Source organism: Nomascus leucogenys, chromosome 13 (assembly GCF_006542625.1).
Source record: "Nomascus leucogenys isolate Asia chromosome 13, Asia_NLE_v1, whole genome shotgun sequence".
Taxonomy (NCBI): Eukaryota; Metazoa; Chordata; class Mammalia; order Primates; family Hylobatidae; genus Nomascus; species Nomascus leucogenys.
The window spans coordinates 97,908,270-97,925,017 of record NC_044393.1 but is presented as its reverse complement, the minus strand read 5'-3'; the positions used below and the strand labels follow the sequence as shown (position 1 = coordinate 97,925,017).

Here is a 16,748-nt window from a genome sequence, read left to right as displayed (position 1 = left end):
AGATCAGTGGCGCCATTAGATTCTCATAGAATGAACCCTAATGTGAACTGTGCATGCGAGGGATCTAGGCTGTGCGCTCCTTATGAGAATCTAATGCCTGATGATCTGAGGTGGAAGTTTCATTCCAAAACCATCCCATCCCCCACCACTGTCTGTGGAAAACCTGTCTTCCACGAAACCAGTCCTGGTGCCAAAAAGGTTGGGGACCTCTGCCTTATAGCAACCCAAGTTTCCTTCTATCTATTTGTTCCATCTCCCCACGGAAAACTGTAATGTCTTTAACATGTCTCCTTTGGTACTAAGTGTTCTTACAAAATGTTTTGTGTACATGCATTTTTAATTTATATAAATGGTGTTACATTATAGATCTCAATTTCTTACCTTTTCCCCTCAGCATTGTGTTTAAGATGGATCCAGATGGCTACGCATATATCTAAGCCAATGCTTATAACAGCTGCCTGGCACTCCCTGGGGTACCCACATTTCACCTACTCTTTCTACCTCCCAATAGCCATCCACTCAGACTGTCTCCAGCTCTCCACCATCGTAAGTACAGTCCCCTGAATATTTTCACCCATGCCACATCTTGTCTTCTGTCCTAGGTTTAAGTAAAAGTGCAGGTTAGGCTGTGCCATCAGTCCTTCCCTGTCATCACTCCAGGTCAGGCGCCTCTCTTCCACCTTGGCCCCAGGAAAGTGTTCTTGACAAACGGAGAAGAACATCCAGTATGAACTTTTTTTTTTTTTTTTTTTTTTTTGCTAGTAGCAAGTTTTATTCTAGGCAACTGCAAATCACCCAAGGGGATGTTCACATATGACCCCAGAGCCCACTCCCATCCCCCCAGACAGCAGCGGGGCACACATTCAACACTCCTGAGACAAGCCATCCATGTGCTTTTTCTGTACCCTCTCTGGAATAGGCAATCCCAGAATGCATTTGGAAACTGTAATCCGAACCACCTCAAGTTAGGATTGGTGTAATAGGAACAAACTCAAATAACCACTGGTACAAGGTGAACAACCTTAAGTAACAAAGTAGTTTTCTACTCTGGGAGGCTGCAGAACATAGCCAGGAGGAGGTGGGAAGAGGAGAGGGGTATGCCGAGACACTGCAAGTCCCAGACCACAGCCATACCATCAGCAACTTCACTGGAATCTTTCTCCTCAACAGGGGCTGCAGGGTCTACCCCTCCGACTCTTTTCCTCTTGGTCCTTCTGAGACAATTTGAGAGCACCAAGCACCGCACGAGGGAACCTAGCACCGTGTCCCCTGCTCTCTGGCCTAAGTAAGCATCATTGGGCTAAAAGAGCCCCATTAACAATTCCCTCCTAGAGGGTAGGTCCAGTCCCCAAGTTAGGAACAACTTCTACAACTCTTAAAATGTAAAAAACAAGTGTTGGGCTGTATTCTTTAAAAAATCAACTAAAATCTAATTCCAAAAAAAGGTTCTTCAGAGCAGGGCTAAGCAGTACAATTAAATTATTTCTTCTACTTGTTATTAAACAAAGAGATTACAAAACAAGAAAAAATGGAGGGTTATACTTCCCAGAACTCTTCCAGGCAGCTGCTCACCCCTATGGCCCGACTCAACCCCGTGGGAAGACATGAAATGCTGGGACGAGCCCTGGAACCAGCGACCAGTCCCTGTGGGGTCAGAACGCCAACCCCAGCCCACAAGCATTGGCATGAATGAGAAAAACAGAGACCTGAAGGTGCCAAGAAACAGCAAACTTGGCAGCAGGGTGAAGACCTGGCCTGGACTCTTCTTCCACAGGGTTTTCAGGATAGCCTTTGGGCTTGGCTTGGTACTGGGACAAGGGAAGGCAAATCACAAACAACTGCTCTCAGGAAGAACTCAGTCCCTGACTGCAGTGTCTCTTCGGGGGAACCAATGCCACCCCCCTCCGTCCCCCAGACGGGCGAGGGGCTGCACCCTTAAAGCAGGCCATTGGGCCTTCCGGGCTCCAGGGCCAGCCCGCCCCGCTCCCGCTGGTGGATCTTCTGGTGCTGCAGGAGGTGCTGCTTCTGGACAAAGCTCTTCTCACACTCGGTGCAGCTGTAGGGCCGCTCGCCCGTGTGGATGCGCTGGTGCCGCACTAAGTCAGATGGGTGACTGAAGCTCTTGCCACAGTAACCACAGATGAGGGAACTCCGGCTTTTCCTCCAAGGGATGTGGCCAGGCAGGGCAACCAGGCTGTTCGGTGAGAACCTCTCCTGGACATGCCGGCTGGCACTGGGCCCCTCCTGCAGGTGGCAACGCTGATGGGTCACCAGGCTCACCTTGCAGCTGAAGCTCCTCAGGCACACATCACACTGATGCAGCTTGGCCTTTTTGGTCTGTGGTTTCAGCCGTGGCCTGGGCCTAAGGCTCTCCTCCGGCTCCTCAGGTGTACAAGACCCCCATGCAGAGTGACTGCGCAGATGTGTGGCCAGCTGCTGCTTATAGCGGAAGGTGATCTCACACTCAGAACATTCGTAGGGGTGGGAAATGTCCTTTTTCAGCTTCAGGCCTTGCCCACATTCCTGGCTGAGCTGTACCTGCCTATGAGATTTCTGCTTCGGGCAGCCCACAGTTCTGCTGCTGCTAGGATCTCTACTACCAACAGGCTCCTCTAGAGTAGAGTCCCCAGGACCTGTTTCCAAGAGGACAGAACTGCCCTGACCACCCCAGAGCTCAGTCTGCTCCGGGCTCAGGAAAGCCTGCTCGTCAGCAATGCATGAGAACTCTCCAGAAAGATCCACAGGGCCTTCCTGTGTATACTGTAGCTCCTGTTTGATCATGACCCCACCTGCTGCAAAGTGGAAGAAGACCAACAAAAAAGATCACATTCTAGCACCTTTGGTTTCTCCAGAACCAAACAAACATCTGTGAATTTCAGAAGCACCCCAGGAATAAGTGAATTAGGATAACGTGGAGGAGAATGACACTGGCTAGGTACCAAGACTTGTATAAAACTATATTCATGTACAGTTTTTCCAATGTTGATTGGAAATATAAATGTATTACTCTTATAAAACAATACTGTAAATGATAGTTCTCCAAGCTTGTCTAGAAATTTATATTTAATCCCTGTGAAAAATGACAGAATACACTGTAACAACTATACTAAGAGTGTTAAAATAACAAATTTGAATGATTAAAGACAAACTAAACCTACAGCTTAAAAATTCATGTCCAGCTCTGTTCTTCCTCCATAACCTCCCAAATTACCTACTGACAAGTGCTTTCCCTGCACTGCCTTCCCTCCTGAAGCTCTGACGTACCCACGCTCAATCTCCAGCAGGTTTTGACTACCACCTAGTATGGTACTCTATTCTGTAGGGCATGAAGAAGAATGACTGATGTGGCCGTTAGTCTTAAAGACCCCACAGGGGGGTAGGAGTTGAGGCACATGTAACAGCTGAACTAACAACAATCATAAAGGAGTCCAGAACAAGCAAATGCCAGATGAGGTTACCAAGTCAGCACCTGGCAGTTCAGCCGTGGGAAAGCTCTCTCTAGGCTACAGAGGGCTATGGAAGGGGAACAGAATATTCCAGAGCCACTCACCTGGGTGGGCACCACCAGGACCTTCCTCTTCCAAGTCACCCAGCATCTCTGTACCCAACTCCGCTTCTCCCTCTGTCTGGCCAAGGACCTCTGGGTGGGAAACAGCACAGTGTGAGCCCAGGAGACAGCAAAAGCTCACTGCACACTGATCAGCCGCCAATGACCAAGGTGACCAATGGCAGGAAGGAAATACAGATTCAAAGGCTACTGTTCTTGTCAGTTTCCCCTAGCAGTTTGGGACAATTATAAAATTCTGGCCAATCATAACAACTGACTTGGCTAGCTGCTGCCTCCAGTGCTCCTCCATTAGAGGGCCTGTGGCTCAGGCAGGCAGGCTACCGAGCCACCACTGCCCTTGATGGCACCACCACCCACCTCTGCCTCTCCATGTGCGTGCAGCTTAAGTCTTGCCAATGCTTCCTTTCAGCGGATCTAATTTCATCCTTGCTAAGGCACTGCAAGGTAAGATGGGCATTGGGACAGACAAGGAAACAGTCACAATGAGAGCATGTGACCCAACCAAGCTTACAAGGTCACTTTTCTGGCCCATTTTCTATTTCCTTTACCTCTTACTCTGCTCCAGGCACTTGACACTCCTCCATGTACCTAGGTTTTAAAAGACTTTGTCTACCAAACAAAACACATTTATTATGTAATAGGTAACATTTTGCATATAAAGACTTCTATCTATTAAGCAGCACTTCTAATCAACAAGAAAAAATCACTGAGACCACAATGACCAGCTGTAATTCCAGCCAAACACCAAGAAAATGGTTTTGATCAGCCTGTGCTGCCTACCTCATCCAAGGTAACATACGGTTGTCAAATCATTTTTTTTTTTAAGCAACAGAGATCTCACTATGTTGACCAGGCTGATTTCGAACTCCTAGCCTCAAGCTATCCTCCCACCTTGGCCTCCCAAAGTGTTGGGATTACAGATGTGAGCTACCACACCCATCTCAAATAGTCTTAAATATTAAAAACAGCATGAGAGGCCAGGTGCGGAGGCTCACGCCTGTAATCCCTGCACTTTGGGAGGCCGATGTGGGTGGATCGCTTGAGCCCAGGAGTTCAAGACCAGCCTGGGCAACACAGTAAGACCCACGTCTCTACAAAAAATTTAAAAAAATTAGCCAGGCGCAGTGGCATGTGCCTGTAATCCCAGCTACTCGGAAAACTGAGGTGGGAGAATCATTTGAGCCCAAGCTGTCAAGGCTGCAGTGAGCCGAGATCGTACCACTGCACTCCAGCCTAAGTGACAGAGTCTTAAAAAAAATGATAAAACAGGCCAGGCGCAGTGGCTCACACCTGTAATCCTAGCACTTTGGGAGGCTGAGGTGGGCAGATCACGAGGTCAGGAGTTCAAGACCAGCCTGGCCAACATGGTGAAACCCCATTTCTACTAAAAATACAAAAATTAGCTGGGTGTGGTGGCGGTCACCTGTAATTTCAGCTACTCGGGAGGCGGAGGCAGGAGAATCGCTTGAACCCGTGAGGCAGAGGTTGCAGTGAGCCAAGATCGTGTCACTGCACTCCAGCCTGGGCAACAGAGCAAGACTGTCTCAAAAAAAAAAAAAAAAAAAAAGATAAAACAAAATAAATTAAAAAACAACATGAGGAACCCTAGCCATATCACACTATAGGGTATATGACATTTTATTTATTAGAAAATACTATCAAGAACAGACTATGTGACCACGGGAAAAAAAAAAAAAAAAAAGGCACAATGCTGAGAGCTTTCCAAAAGTCTCTGTAAATGGGAGGACCTAGAGACTTGCATTTCTCCACCCGTGCAGGCCAACAGAGGACCCCACAGCCACAAGAGCCACAAGTGTAGTCTGAATTACAAGCTACCGGCCAGGAATTGTAGTATGTCTGAGACACAATTCTAGGGAGAAAACTGCTACTCACTCAGAGAGACCAGTGTCTCATAGTTACTCTCCATCACGTTTCTGTAGAGCTCCTTCTGCCAATCCTCCAGATTCTCCCATTCCTGCTCGGTGAAACAGACACCATCATTCTCCAGTGACCTGGACACCTGGAATCACCAATGGCACACGGTGAGTGCTCCTACCCACAGCTATGACAGAAAAGCCAGCAACTGAGGTGCTTACATATCAAAGGGCTGGTTCCCCCTTCTCTTCTAACTTTTAATCCTAAATGAGACTACCTTGGGGGCCTCCCCCTTGCTGCCCGGGGGCAGCCGCAGGATCCAGAAGTTCCTGTTGCGCAGCAGGTTCTCCACGTTCTCCAGCCGCCTCTGCAGCAGCCCGTACTCCTGCAGCAGGGTCCCCAGCACGGCCCACTTGCCCTCCAGCTGGTTCCCGAACTCCACAGCCATCTTCTCGCAATCAGCCAGCTTCTTCTCAGCTGTCCCCGTGCGTCCCTCCAGGCTCTGTAGCCAGGCAGCCTGGGACTCCATCTTCTTCTCCACAGCCTGAATAGCAGCCACCACCGTCCAGAGTGAGATCTCAGTGGTCTGAAAATAGGAGCTTTTCTCTGTTGCTTGTGAAGGAAGTGTGGAAGAAGTTAAAGGTGTGGAGCGTCGTTTTCTCCTGTGCTGAAGGATCAAAGACACAGGGTCAGACAATGTCACTTCCAAACATCAAGTAAAGAAAGCAATGTTCTCATCATTTTTTATGGCTGCATAGTATTCCATGGTGTATATGTGCCACATTTTCTTAATCCAGTCTATCGTTGTTGGACATTTGGGTTGGTTCCAACTCTTTGCTATTGTGAATAGTGCCGCAATAAACATACGTGAGTTCATGTCCTTTGTAGGGACATGGATGAAACTGGAAAACATCATTCTCAGTAAACTATCGCAAGGACAAAAAACCAAACACCGGCCGGGCGCGGTGGCTCACGCTTGTAATCCCAGCACTTTGGGAGGCCGAGGCGGGTGGATCACGAGGTCAGGAGATCGAGACCACGGTGAAACCCCGTCTCTATTAAAAATACAAAAAATTAGCCGGGCGTGGTGGCGGGCGCCTGTAGTCCCAGCTACTCGGAGAGGCTGAGGCAGGAGAATGGCGTGAACCCGGGAGGCGGAGCTTGCAGTGAGCCGAGATCGCGCCACTGCACTCCAGCCTGGGTGAGAGAGCGAGACTCTGTCTCAAAAAAAAAAAAAAAAAAAAAAAAAAAACCAAACACCGCATGTTCTCACTCATAGGTGGGAATTGAACAATGAGAACTCATGGACACAGGAAGGGGAACATCACACTCCGGGACTGTTGTGGGGTGGGGGGAGCGGGGAGGGACAGCATTAGGAGATATACCTAATGCTAAATGACGAGTTAATGGGTGCAGGAAATCAACATGGCACATGGATACATATGTAACAAACCTGCACATTGTGCACATGTACCCTAAAACCTAAAGTATAATAAAAAAATAAATAAAATAAATAAAATTAAAAAAAAGAAAGCAATGTTCAAGTGTATCAGTGCTCAGAGTTATCTAGTTTCTTTTAATTAAAAAAAAAGCATGTCTTTTATTGATACTAAAAATTATATGTAGATATTGTATTAATAATGTTGGAAAATGCTGAAGAATAGAAAGAAAATATTACACAAAATATTCTCACACAGAATAAGCTGTTAGCGCTGGCCGTGGTGGCTCATAACTGTCATCCCAGCACTTTGGGAGGCCAAGGCAGCTGAATCACTTTAGCTCAGGAGTTTGACACCAGCCTGGCCAACAAGGCAAACCCTGTCTCTACAAAAAAGTTCAAAAAATTAGGCAGGCATGGTGATGCATGCCTGTAGTCCCAGGTACTTGGGGCACTGAGGTGGGAGGATGGCTTGAGCCCAGGAGGTTGAGGCTACAGTGAGCCAAGATCGTGCCAATGCACTCCAGCCTGAATAACAGAGTGAGACCCTGTCTCAAAAAAAAAAAAGAAAGAAGCTGTTTGAATTTTGGTGTATTTCTAAAGTTTTTTCATCTTTTATTCTTTTTCAACAAAAGTGAAATTATAGTGTGCATGTTCTGTTACCTATGTTTTACGCTTAGCATATTCTCTGAGACTCCTGTATCAGTGTTCATTTTTAAACCTATTTTTATGTAATGTTTTGGACTATATGATAAAAGATGTCATTTACATCTTATCTTGCCTCCACATCCCTGCCAGACTTCATAGTTGATCATGTCACCCCTGTTTGAAAACTTTCAATGGCTCTCCACAATAAAGACAAAATTCCTTAGCAGGACCTACAAGACTTAATTCATTCATCTTTGCACTCTAGCAGCTGGGATGGTGAATAAATCCTTAGAAAATATTTACTGAAATGATGTGACTAAGTCTACTGACATTTTCCTTATAATTTTCACTTTAATGAGCTGTCTCTGACAGTAGGAAAATCGCTGTCCTAGAAGCTAAAATTACTGAAACCAACACTGGGGAAGTCTTCCCCAAGCTGTCCCCTTACTGTCTCCCTGCACGTTCACTTCAGTCCTAACCCCCTCTGCAAACTTCATATTCTTTCATGGCACACACTTTATTCAAGGCTGCTTCTCTAACCACAGCGAGGCCACCAAGACCAAGACACGTAGAGGAAATATCTCGGAAAGAACTGCTGGGGCCAAGGGTCGTGGTCCAGAGAACATGGGACAAAAGGAAACTGACTGGTGCAGAACTGAACATTTAAGTTTGGCCAGGACCTACTCTAGTTACTCAAGTCAGTTAATTCATCATGGAACACATGAGACAAAAGCTTAAATACATCCTCCTGCAAAAGATTAAAAGAAAAGTTCAATGTAAAAGACAAATACAAGCAAAACAAAACAAAATATTAAACTGGATATATGCATGCCATCATGTTTGTTTTGCTTCTACTTTAAGTCTGTGAGTCTCCTCTTTCTGTGGCCCAGTATTCTGTGCTTAGTAGCACTTTTTCTAGACAGGAACGTAGGTGAGAATCTGTGCAAAGGAATAAGCCCCCTCTCCTCTTCCACATAGTAAGAGGTTGAAAAGAATGATTAAACTAGTTTCTTCTTGTCTTCTGTTTTGAATTATCTAGCATGATGGGAACAATTCAAATGTTCATGAACCAGTGAATGGATGAAAAAATTGTGATCCATCCAATGTTATGGGTTGAATTGTGTCTCCTCAAAATAATACAGTAAAACCTTAATCATCAGTACCTCAGGATGTGATCTTACTTGGAAATAAGGTACTTCCAAGGGTAATCAGGCTGAAATGAGGTCATTAGGTGGGCCTTAATCCAATGACCGATGTCCTTAAAACAGAGGACCTTTAGACGCAGACACACACACAGGGAGAAGATGTCTACTATGGTTTGTCCTCACCAAAACCCATGTTGAAATTTTATTCCCAATGTGGCAGTGTTGGGAGGTGAAGTCTCGTGGGAGGTGTTTGGGTCATGAGGGCATATCCCTCATAAATAAATTAATGCGCTCCCACAGGGGTGAGCTGTCATTGGCAGGAATGGATTAGTTCCCACTAGAGTGGGTTGTGAAACAGTCTGACTTCTTTGGTCTCTCTCTTGCCTCCTCTGTCACCACGTGATCTCTACACACACCTGCTGCCCTTCCATTTTCCGCCACCAGTTTAAGCAGCTTGAAGCCCTCACTAGACACAGCTGCCCAATCTTGAACTTTCCAGCCACCAGAATCGTGAGCCAACTAAACCTCTTTTCTTCGTGAATAACCTAGCCTCATGTATTCTGTTACACCAATACATAATGGGCCATGTCTCCAGCAGAGACTGGAGTTATGCTGCCGCAAACCAAGAAAACACATGGGACCACCAGAAGCCAGGAGAGAAACACAAAACTCGTAAGGAACCAACCCTGCAAACATCTTGACTGCAGACTCCTAACCTCCAGAACTGTGAGACAGAATTTCTGTTATTTAAGCTTCCCAGTTTGTTACACCAGCCCTAGGAAACAGATACACTATATAAGACACTTCATTATATACCGTATTATATATTTAGCGTATTTTTCCTATATAGCTTAGTAGACTACTAAGCCTGCTAATTAGTAGTAGACTACTACTTCAACTACTAAGTCTACTACTATGTAATAAAAAGGAACCAAAATCACTGACATGTATAACAACATGCTAAGTGATGGGAATCAGACAAAGGTCAGGCACGGTGGCTCATACCTATAATCCCAACACTTTGGGAGGCTAAGGTAGATCACTTGAGCCCAGGAGTTCGAGATCAGCCTGGGCAACAAAGCAAGACCCCCACCTCCGCAATTTTTTTAAAATGAGCCAGAAGTGGTGACATGTGCCTGTAGTCCTAGCTACTTGGGAGGCTGAGGATGGGAGGATCACTTGAGCCCTGGAGTTCAAGGTTGCAGTGAACCATGATCGCACTACTGCACTCCAGCCTGAGTGACAAAGTAAGACCACTTTAAAAAAAAAAAAAAAAAAAAAGAAGGGCCAGGCACAGTGGCTCACACCTAAAATCCCAACACTTTGGGAGGCCGAGGCGGGCGGATCACCTGAGGTGGGAGTTCGAGACCAGCCTGACCAACATGGAGAAACCCCATCTCTACTAAAAATACAAAATGAGCCAGGCATGGTGGCGCATGCCTGTAATACCAGCTACTCGGGAGGCTGAGGCAGGAGAATCGCTTGAACCTGGGAGGCGGAGGTTGTGGTGAGCCGAGATCACACCATTGTACTCCGGCCTGGGCAACAAGAGCAAAACTCCAAAAAAAAAAAAAAAAAAAAAAAAGAATTCAGACACAAAAGGCTACACTTGTGTTTCATTTACATGTTTGGAAAAAAGCAAACTATAGGGACAGAAATCAGATCAGTGGTTGCCAAGGGCTAGGGATAGGAGAAAAATATTGATTGTAGGCCAGACACAGTGGCTCACACCTGTAATCCCAGCACTTTGGGAGGCCAAGGCGGGCGGATCATGAGGTCAGGAGATCGAGACCACCCTGGCTAACATGGTGAAAGCCCATCTCTACTAAAAATACAAAAAAATTAGCCAGGCATGGTGACGGGCGCCAGGGCAAGATGGTAAAATCCCATCTATACAAAAAGACAAGAAAATTAGCCGAGCATGATGACAGGTGCCTATAGTTCCAGCCACTCAGGAAGCTGAGGTGGGAGGATCACTTGAGCCCAGGGGATTGAGGCTGCATGGAGCCATGATCACACCACTTCCCTCCAGTGACAGTGATTCTGCCTCAAATAAAGACATGGTCTCACTCTGTTACCCAGGCTGGAGGGCAGTGGCACGATTATACGTGCTGGTATTACAGGCATGAGTCACCCCACCCAACAGAAAAGTGACACATTTAGGATGAATTTCAATTCATAAACATAGTATGCAAATCCTTTTTTTTTTTTTTTTTCTGAGATGGAGTCTCACTCTGTCGCCCAGGCTGCAGGCTGGAGTGCAGTGGCATGATCTCAGCTTACTGCAACCTCTGTCTCAGGTTCAAGTGATTCTCCTGCCTCAGCCTCCCAAGTAGCTGGGATTACAGGTGTGTGCCACCACTCCTGGTTAATTTTTCTGTATTTTTAGTAGGGACAGGGTTTCACCATGTTGCCCAGGCAGGTCTCAAACTCCTGACCTCAAATGATCCACCCGCCTCAGCCTCCCAAAGTGCTAGGATTATAGGCATGAGCCACCATGCCCAGCCTTTTGAGACTCCATTTTTAATAGCTTTCAATGTTTTAACATTTTCCCTAGGTATCTATTCCAACCATCAACTCCTGTATGACAAATAAGCCCCAAATTTAGTGGCTTAAGACATCATCATCTACTTTGCACGTGAATCTGCAATTAAAGGAGGGTGGCACATGGATGATTCGTCTCCGCTCCACTCTCTGTCAAGTGGGGCAAATCACAGGCAGCCAGGTGCTAGAATCCCTTGAGAAATCCCAAGCCACATGAAGAGAGTGCATGGTGTTCTGTTCAATGGCCTTACCTACAGTCTCCGTCTACACGCCAGCATCAACCAATAGACATGGGAATTCACACATTTTCATTCCCAATAGGTTTTTATTTTTGCCTCCTCTCTTTTGTTTTCATTTTGTCTCTATACTTTGATATTATATACTGATAGATATATGGATAAAAAAAATCATTTCTGGCCAGGCGCAGTGGCTCACGCTCATAATTCCAGCCCTTTGGGAGGCCAAGGTGGGCGGATCATGAGGTCAGGAGATCGAGACCATCCTGGCTAACACGGTGAAACCCCATCTCTACTAAAAACACAAAAAAATTAGCCAAGCGTGCTGACGGGCGCCTGTAGTCCCAGCCACTGGGAAGGCTGAGGCAGGAGAATGGCGTGAACCCGGGAGGCGGAGCTTGCAGTGAGCCGGATCATGCCACTGCACTCCAGCGTGGGCAACAGAGAGAGACTTTGTCTCAGAAAAAAAATAAAAATAAAAATAATCATTTCTGTACCTGTGCTTCCAATATAATATCCACTAGTCACATATGGCTGGTTAAATAAAATTAGCCGGGTGCAGTGGCTCATGCCTGTAACCCCAACCCTTTGGGAGGCCAAGACAGCCGGATCACTTGAGGTCAGGAGTTCAAGACCAGCCTGACCAACATGATGAAACCCTGTCTCTACTAAAAATACAAAATTAGCTGGCTGTGGTGGCACATGACTGTAATCCCAGCTACTCAGGAGGCTAAGGCAGAAGAATCACTTGAACCTGGGAGGCAGAAGTTGCAAGGTTGCAGTGAGCCAAGATTGCACCACTCTACTCCAGCCTGGGTGACAGAGTGAGAGTCTGTCTCAAAATAAATAAATAAAATTTAAAACTCAGTTCCTCAATCATACTAGCTAACATTTCAAGTGCTCAAAAGCCACATGTGACTAGTGGCCACTGTATTAAACACTGCAGAGCAGAACATTTCTATCATCTTGGAAAGTTCTACTGGATGCACTACACCCTTATAAGTCTTTTCTATTTGACAAAATACTAAGGTTGTATTAAAATCTCCTATTATAACAGTGAATCTTTCTCGTAGTTCTGTCAGTTTTGTTTTATATATTTTTAGGCTATGTAATTAGGTGCATACAGGTTTAGAAATTTTGTATCTAGCTGGTAAATTGAGTCTTCTACCATTACAAAAGTAGTAGTAGCCTTCTATCTCTAAAGATACTAAATATATTTAAGTCAACTTTCTTTTGATTGGTATTTGCTTGGCATATTTTTTCATGACCTTTTATATTCAACTGTTTCTATATCCTTATCTTTTAGTTGTATCTTTTTTTTTTTTTTTTTTTTTTTTTTTTTTCAGACGAAGTCTCACTCTGTCACCCAGGCTGGAGTGCAGTGGCGTGATCTCGGCTCACTGTAACCTTCACCTCCCAGGTTCAAGCGATTTTCCTGCCTCAGCAACCTCCGCCTCCTAGGTTCACACCATTCTCCTGCCTCAGCCTCCCAAGAAGTTGGAACTACAGGCACCCACCACCACACTAGGCTAATTTTTTGTATTTTTAGTAGAGATGGGATTTCACTGTGTTAGCCAGGATGGTCTCAATCTCCTGACCTCATGATCCACCCACCTCTGCCTCCCAAAGTGCTGGGATTACAGGTGTGACCCACCGCGCCTGGCCAGCTGTATCTCTTTTAAACCATCTAGTTGGATTTTTTCCCCCATCCTGACAATCTATGCCTCTTAACTTGAACATTTCATTCATTTACATTTATTGTAATCGTTCATTAGTTTTGATTTATTTTTACCTTTTTTGTGCTATTTATCCCATCTTTCTTCTCTACTTTCTTGTCTTCTTTTACATTAATTTTTTCTTATTCTATTATCCCCCTTTCTGATCTATAAGTTATACAACCAATTTCTAGTTGTTTAGCAAGTATCCTAGAAATTATGGGAAACATACATAGAAGGCCCTTTAACAAAGCCCTTTAAACACTTTAATTCTGATCATCTCTTCCTCATATTTACATCAATGCCATCATGTATTTTAATTGTTTTTAACACAACAAGAAATTGTTACTGTTTTATTAAGTCACTATTTGTTTAGATTTAACCATTTCCATGCATCATCACATCTTCTCACATTTTCAGACTTTCTATTTGGGAAAATTTTCATTTTACCTGAGGTATATCTTTTAGAATTACCTTTACTAAGAGTGTATTGGTAGCAAACTGTCATTTTTAATTTGTCTGAAAATGTCTTCATTACATCCTTGTTTCTGAAACATATTTTTGCTGCACATAAAACTATGGGACTATAGTTACTTTCTTTCAGCCTATTGACAATATCATTCTACTTTTGTCTGGCTTCCATAGTTGCTGTTGAGAAGCTGGCCCCCATTAGTTTTGCTGTACTTCATTTCAAGGTAGTCTTTTTTTTTTTTTTTTGGGTGGTTCAGAGACCAGCCTGGCCAACACGGTGAAACCCCATCTCTACTAAAAATACAAAATTAGCCAGGCATGGTGACACGTGCCTGTAATCCCAGCTACTCTGGAGGCTAAGCCAGGAGAATAGCTTAGAACCTGGGAGGCAGAGGTTTCAGGGAGCCGAGATTGCTCCACTGCACTCCAGCCAGAGAAAGAGAGCGAGACTCTCTCAAAAAAAAAAAAAAAAGAAAAAAAGAAAGAAAAGAAACGTAACTATGGCCAGGCACGGTGGCTCACGCCTGTAATCTGTGCCAAGGTTTAACAATTTACTTTGCAATCTTCTGAAGGTCAGACCTTACTTTCAGTTCACCCTTACACAGAATGTTGCCCTTTGAAGTCTCTGCTTCATGGGATTGGGTTAGGGAGCTTCTTACACTTTCCATCTTAGGCTCTGAGATGTGTGTTCTATTTTGCAGGTCCCTTGAATCATAAATACCAAAGATGAATGTTCGGCCAATGCCCTCAAAGTTGGCTTCAGAACTCTATCACTTTTGAGTTTCCTCTTTCGCTTAAGTTTTGGGGCTCCAAGTATTCTTCACTAAAAAAAATTTCAAATGCATTTATGTGCAGGGTTTTCCAGCATTTTTAGTTGTTTCATCAGGGCACCTACTTGATCTTACTGTCAAACGAGAGACACAGAATCCTCACCTGAAGAGATATCTGAGAAGAGAAACAGGCTCAAGAACAATCTGAATAAGTTCTACAACGACAAATTCATGTTATTTAAGGCATAGTTTGGGATTGTGGTGGACTTTTTTTTTTTTTTTTTTTTTTGAGATGGAGTCTCGCTCTGTCACCCAGGTTGGAGTGCAGCAGCACGATCTCAGCTTACTGAAACCTCCACCTCCCGGGTTCAGGCGATTCTTCTGCCTCAGCCTCCCGAGTAGCTGGGTCTACAGGCGCCCGCCACCACGCCCAGCTAATTTTTGTGTTTTTAGTAGAGACCGGGTTTCACCATATTGGCCGGGCTAGTCTTGAACTCCTGACCTCGTGATCCGCCCTCCTCGGCCTCCCAAAGTGCTGGGATTACAGGCATGAGCCACTGCGCCTGGCCTGTGGTGGACCTTTAAGGCTTCTTCCTAACAAGGTCTACTGATGACCTGTAGGTAATTGTGGAGTGACCTGGCAGGCAGAACTGTGGCAGAGTCCTCTCGCCGGACTCTAACACTAACTAGATCTTGTGGAAAAGCCAAGTCTTTGACTGCCTCAGCCTAGCTTATAGGAGTCAGATGAGGTTAATATTGTAAACATTTATGTCTTGTCTTCCCAATTCAACTGTTAACTTCCTTGAAAGCAAAAACTGTGTTCTCTAAGTCTTCCAATCCCTCCCTTCTTAGTTCTTAACGCACTTTCTACAAGAATCAAATATAGCGCACCCTGCTCATGGTCAAATTTTCCCCACAGAATCTCCTTAGCCCTCCATTCTCACAAAGATCTAACATGATTCTCAAAGTGTTTCTAGACCAAGGAACACTTCATTAAAAATCAATTCAATTCCAGCTGCCCTTTCCGTTGTAAACCCTCTGGTATTGTTAAATTAACCACCACTTTGGAATAGTATGAGAATGTTGGAGCTGGAAGGAAACTTAGAGCCTTAGAGATCATCTAGCAACTACTCCAACTCTCTCGATTTACAGTTAAGAAAACGAAAGAGACCCAGAGAGGCGAACACAGTTGCCTAAAATCACCCAAATGGATAGCTGAGAGCTTAGTGACTCCACAAATAGGATTTTCCTCACACCAAGCTCCGTATCTTGACATTCCCAGAATGGGGATGGTCGGTGGGCGCGGGGGGGGGGGGGGGGTTGGGGGGGAATGAAGGAGAGAGTTTGGACAGCTCTACAAACAAAATGCAGCAACTACACTGTAGATAACATCCGTCCCCAAGGAGAAGAAGCCCAGGCTGACTTCAACCTGCGGCTGCAACCCCAAGACAGAAATCTGCAGCACGGGAGAAACCGACAACACATCGGACCGAAGAGGAGGTGGTCGCAGAGAGGCAAGTCCTGGGGTCTCCCAGGCAGTGGGAGAGCTCACTCGTAGCGACGGAGACCGTTTCCAATCTAGAAACGCTCCAACCTGGGAACGGGCTCTTTTGGCACGAAAGAGAAAACGTGTGGGCAGGGTCACAAATCCACCAACCTAAAGCAAGCTTCAGAGAAGTTTCTGGGCAAGGGCGCACGGCGCCGAGGCTCCGACCCCGCTGCAGAAGGAAGCGGAGAGAAAAAAGGGCAGCGCACTGGGGTCGCGAGGAGGAGCGTCCGCGTTCACCCGCGCCAACTGCAGCCCGGGGAAACCAAGACCCCGGCGGCGTCCAAACCGCGAAGCCCCGCCCCGGACAGAGGACTCCGCCATCCCCCAACGCGCCCTCGAGCCCGCGCGCCGGTGCTTCTTACCCGAGCAGGCGCCGACTCCGCCATGGCTCCAGTCGCCCCTCAACACCCAGACCCCGCCTCAGAGTCCCCGGGCTGCGTTCCTGTCCGGTCGGCGCCCCGGAGCCTACTGGAAGCCGCCGCCGCCGCCGCCGTGTTGATGCCAGGTGCATTATGGGAGCAGCGACCTCCCCGGCACAAGACCGGCTCCAGCCGCTCTTCCTCACTGCGCAGGCTTCCCATTGTGCCCCCGTGCGGCGGGAGGGAGAACGCTGCTTGACACTCCCGGCCAGGGTGCCGGCAGCAGGAGGGCTCAGTCACTCAAAAGTCAAGACCAGGTTCCGCGTTTCAGGCAAAGCCACGGGATCCTGCTGTCTTCCGTATGCCCAGCACTCTGCTAAATGCTTTGAGGGATTCAAAAATGTGTACAACTCAGACTTTTTGCTGAGGA

General features: G+C 46.1%; 1 protein-coding gene across 2 annotated transcripts; it reads right to left on the bottom strand.

Moving 5' to 3' along the window:
* Window positions 1-733: 733 nt before the first annotated feature.
* Window positions 734-16,474, bottom strand: ZNF212 (zinc finger protein 212). 2 transcript variants are annotated; one of them, XM_003270887.3, is made up of 5 exons: window positions 16,322-16,474; window positions 5,721-6,110; window positions 5,462-5,588; window positions 3,551-3,640; window positions 734-2,792 (listed from the first exon to the last, which is right to left on the bottom strand). In XM_003270887.3, the coding sequence occupies exons 1-5, from the start codon at window positions 16,343-16,345 to the stop codon at window positions 1,936-1,938; spliced, it is 1,488 nt and encodes a 495-aa protein (XP_003270935.2). In that variant the 5' UTR covers window positions 16,346-16,474; the 3' UTR covers window positions 734-1,935. The 2 variants fall into 2 exon arrangements, with proteins under 2 accessions (XP_003270935.2, XP_030681932.1); XM_030826072.1 differs by having other exon boundaries at window positions 5,721-6,105; window positions 16,322-16,465.
* Between the last annotated feature and the right edge of the window lie 274 nt (window positions 16,475-16,748).

What these genes read in the sequence shown, in the direction of transcription:
- ZNF212 (XM_003270887.3), bottom strand. Translation starts at nt 16,345, where the DNA reads ATGGCGGAGTCGGCGCCTGCTCGG. An exon ending in CGGAGTCGGCGCCTGCTCGG is followed by an intron (nt 6,111 to 16,321) that starts GTAAGAAGCACC and finishes TTGATCCTTCAG; the next exon opens with CACAGGAGAAAACGACGCTC. An exon ending in TGAGACACTGGTCTCTCTGA is followed by an intron (nt 3,641 to 5,461) that starts GTGAGTAGCAGT and finishes TTTCCCACCCAG; the next exon opens with AGGTCCTTGGCCAGACAGAG.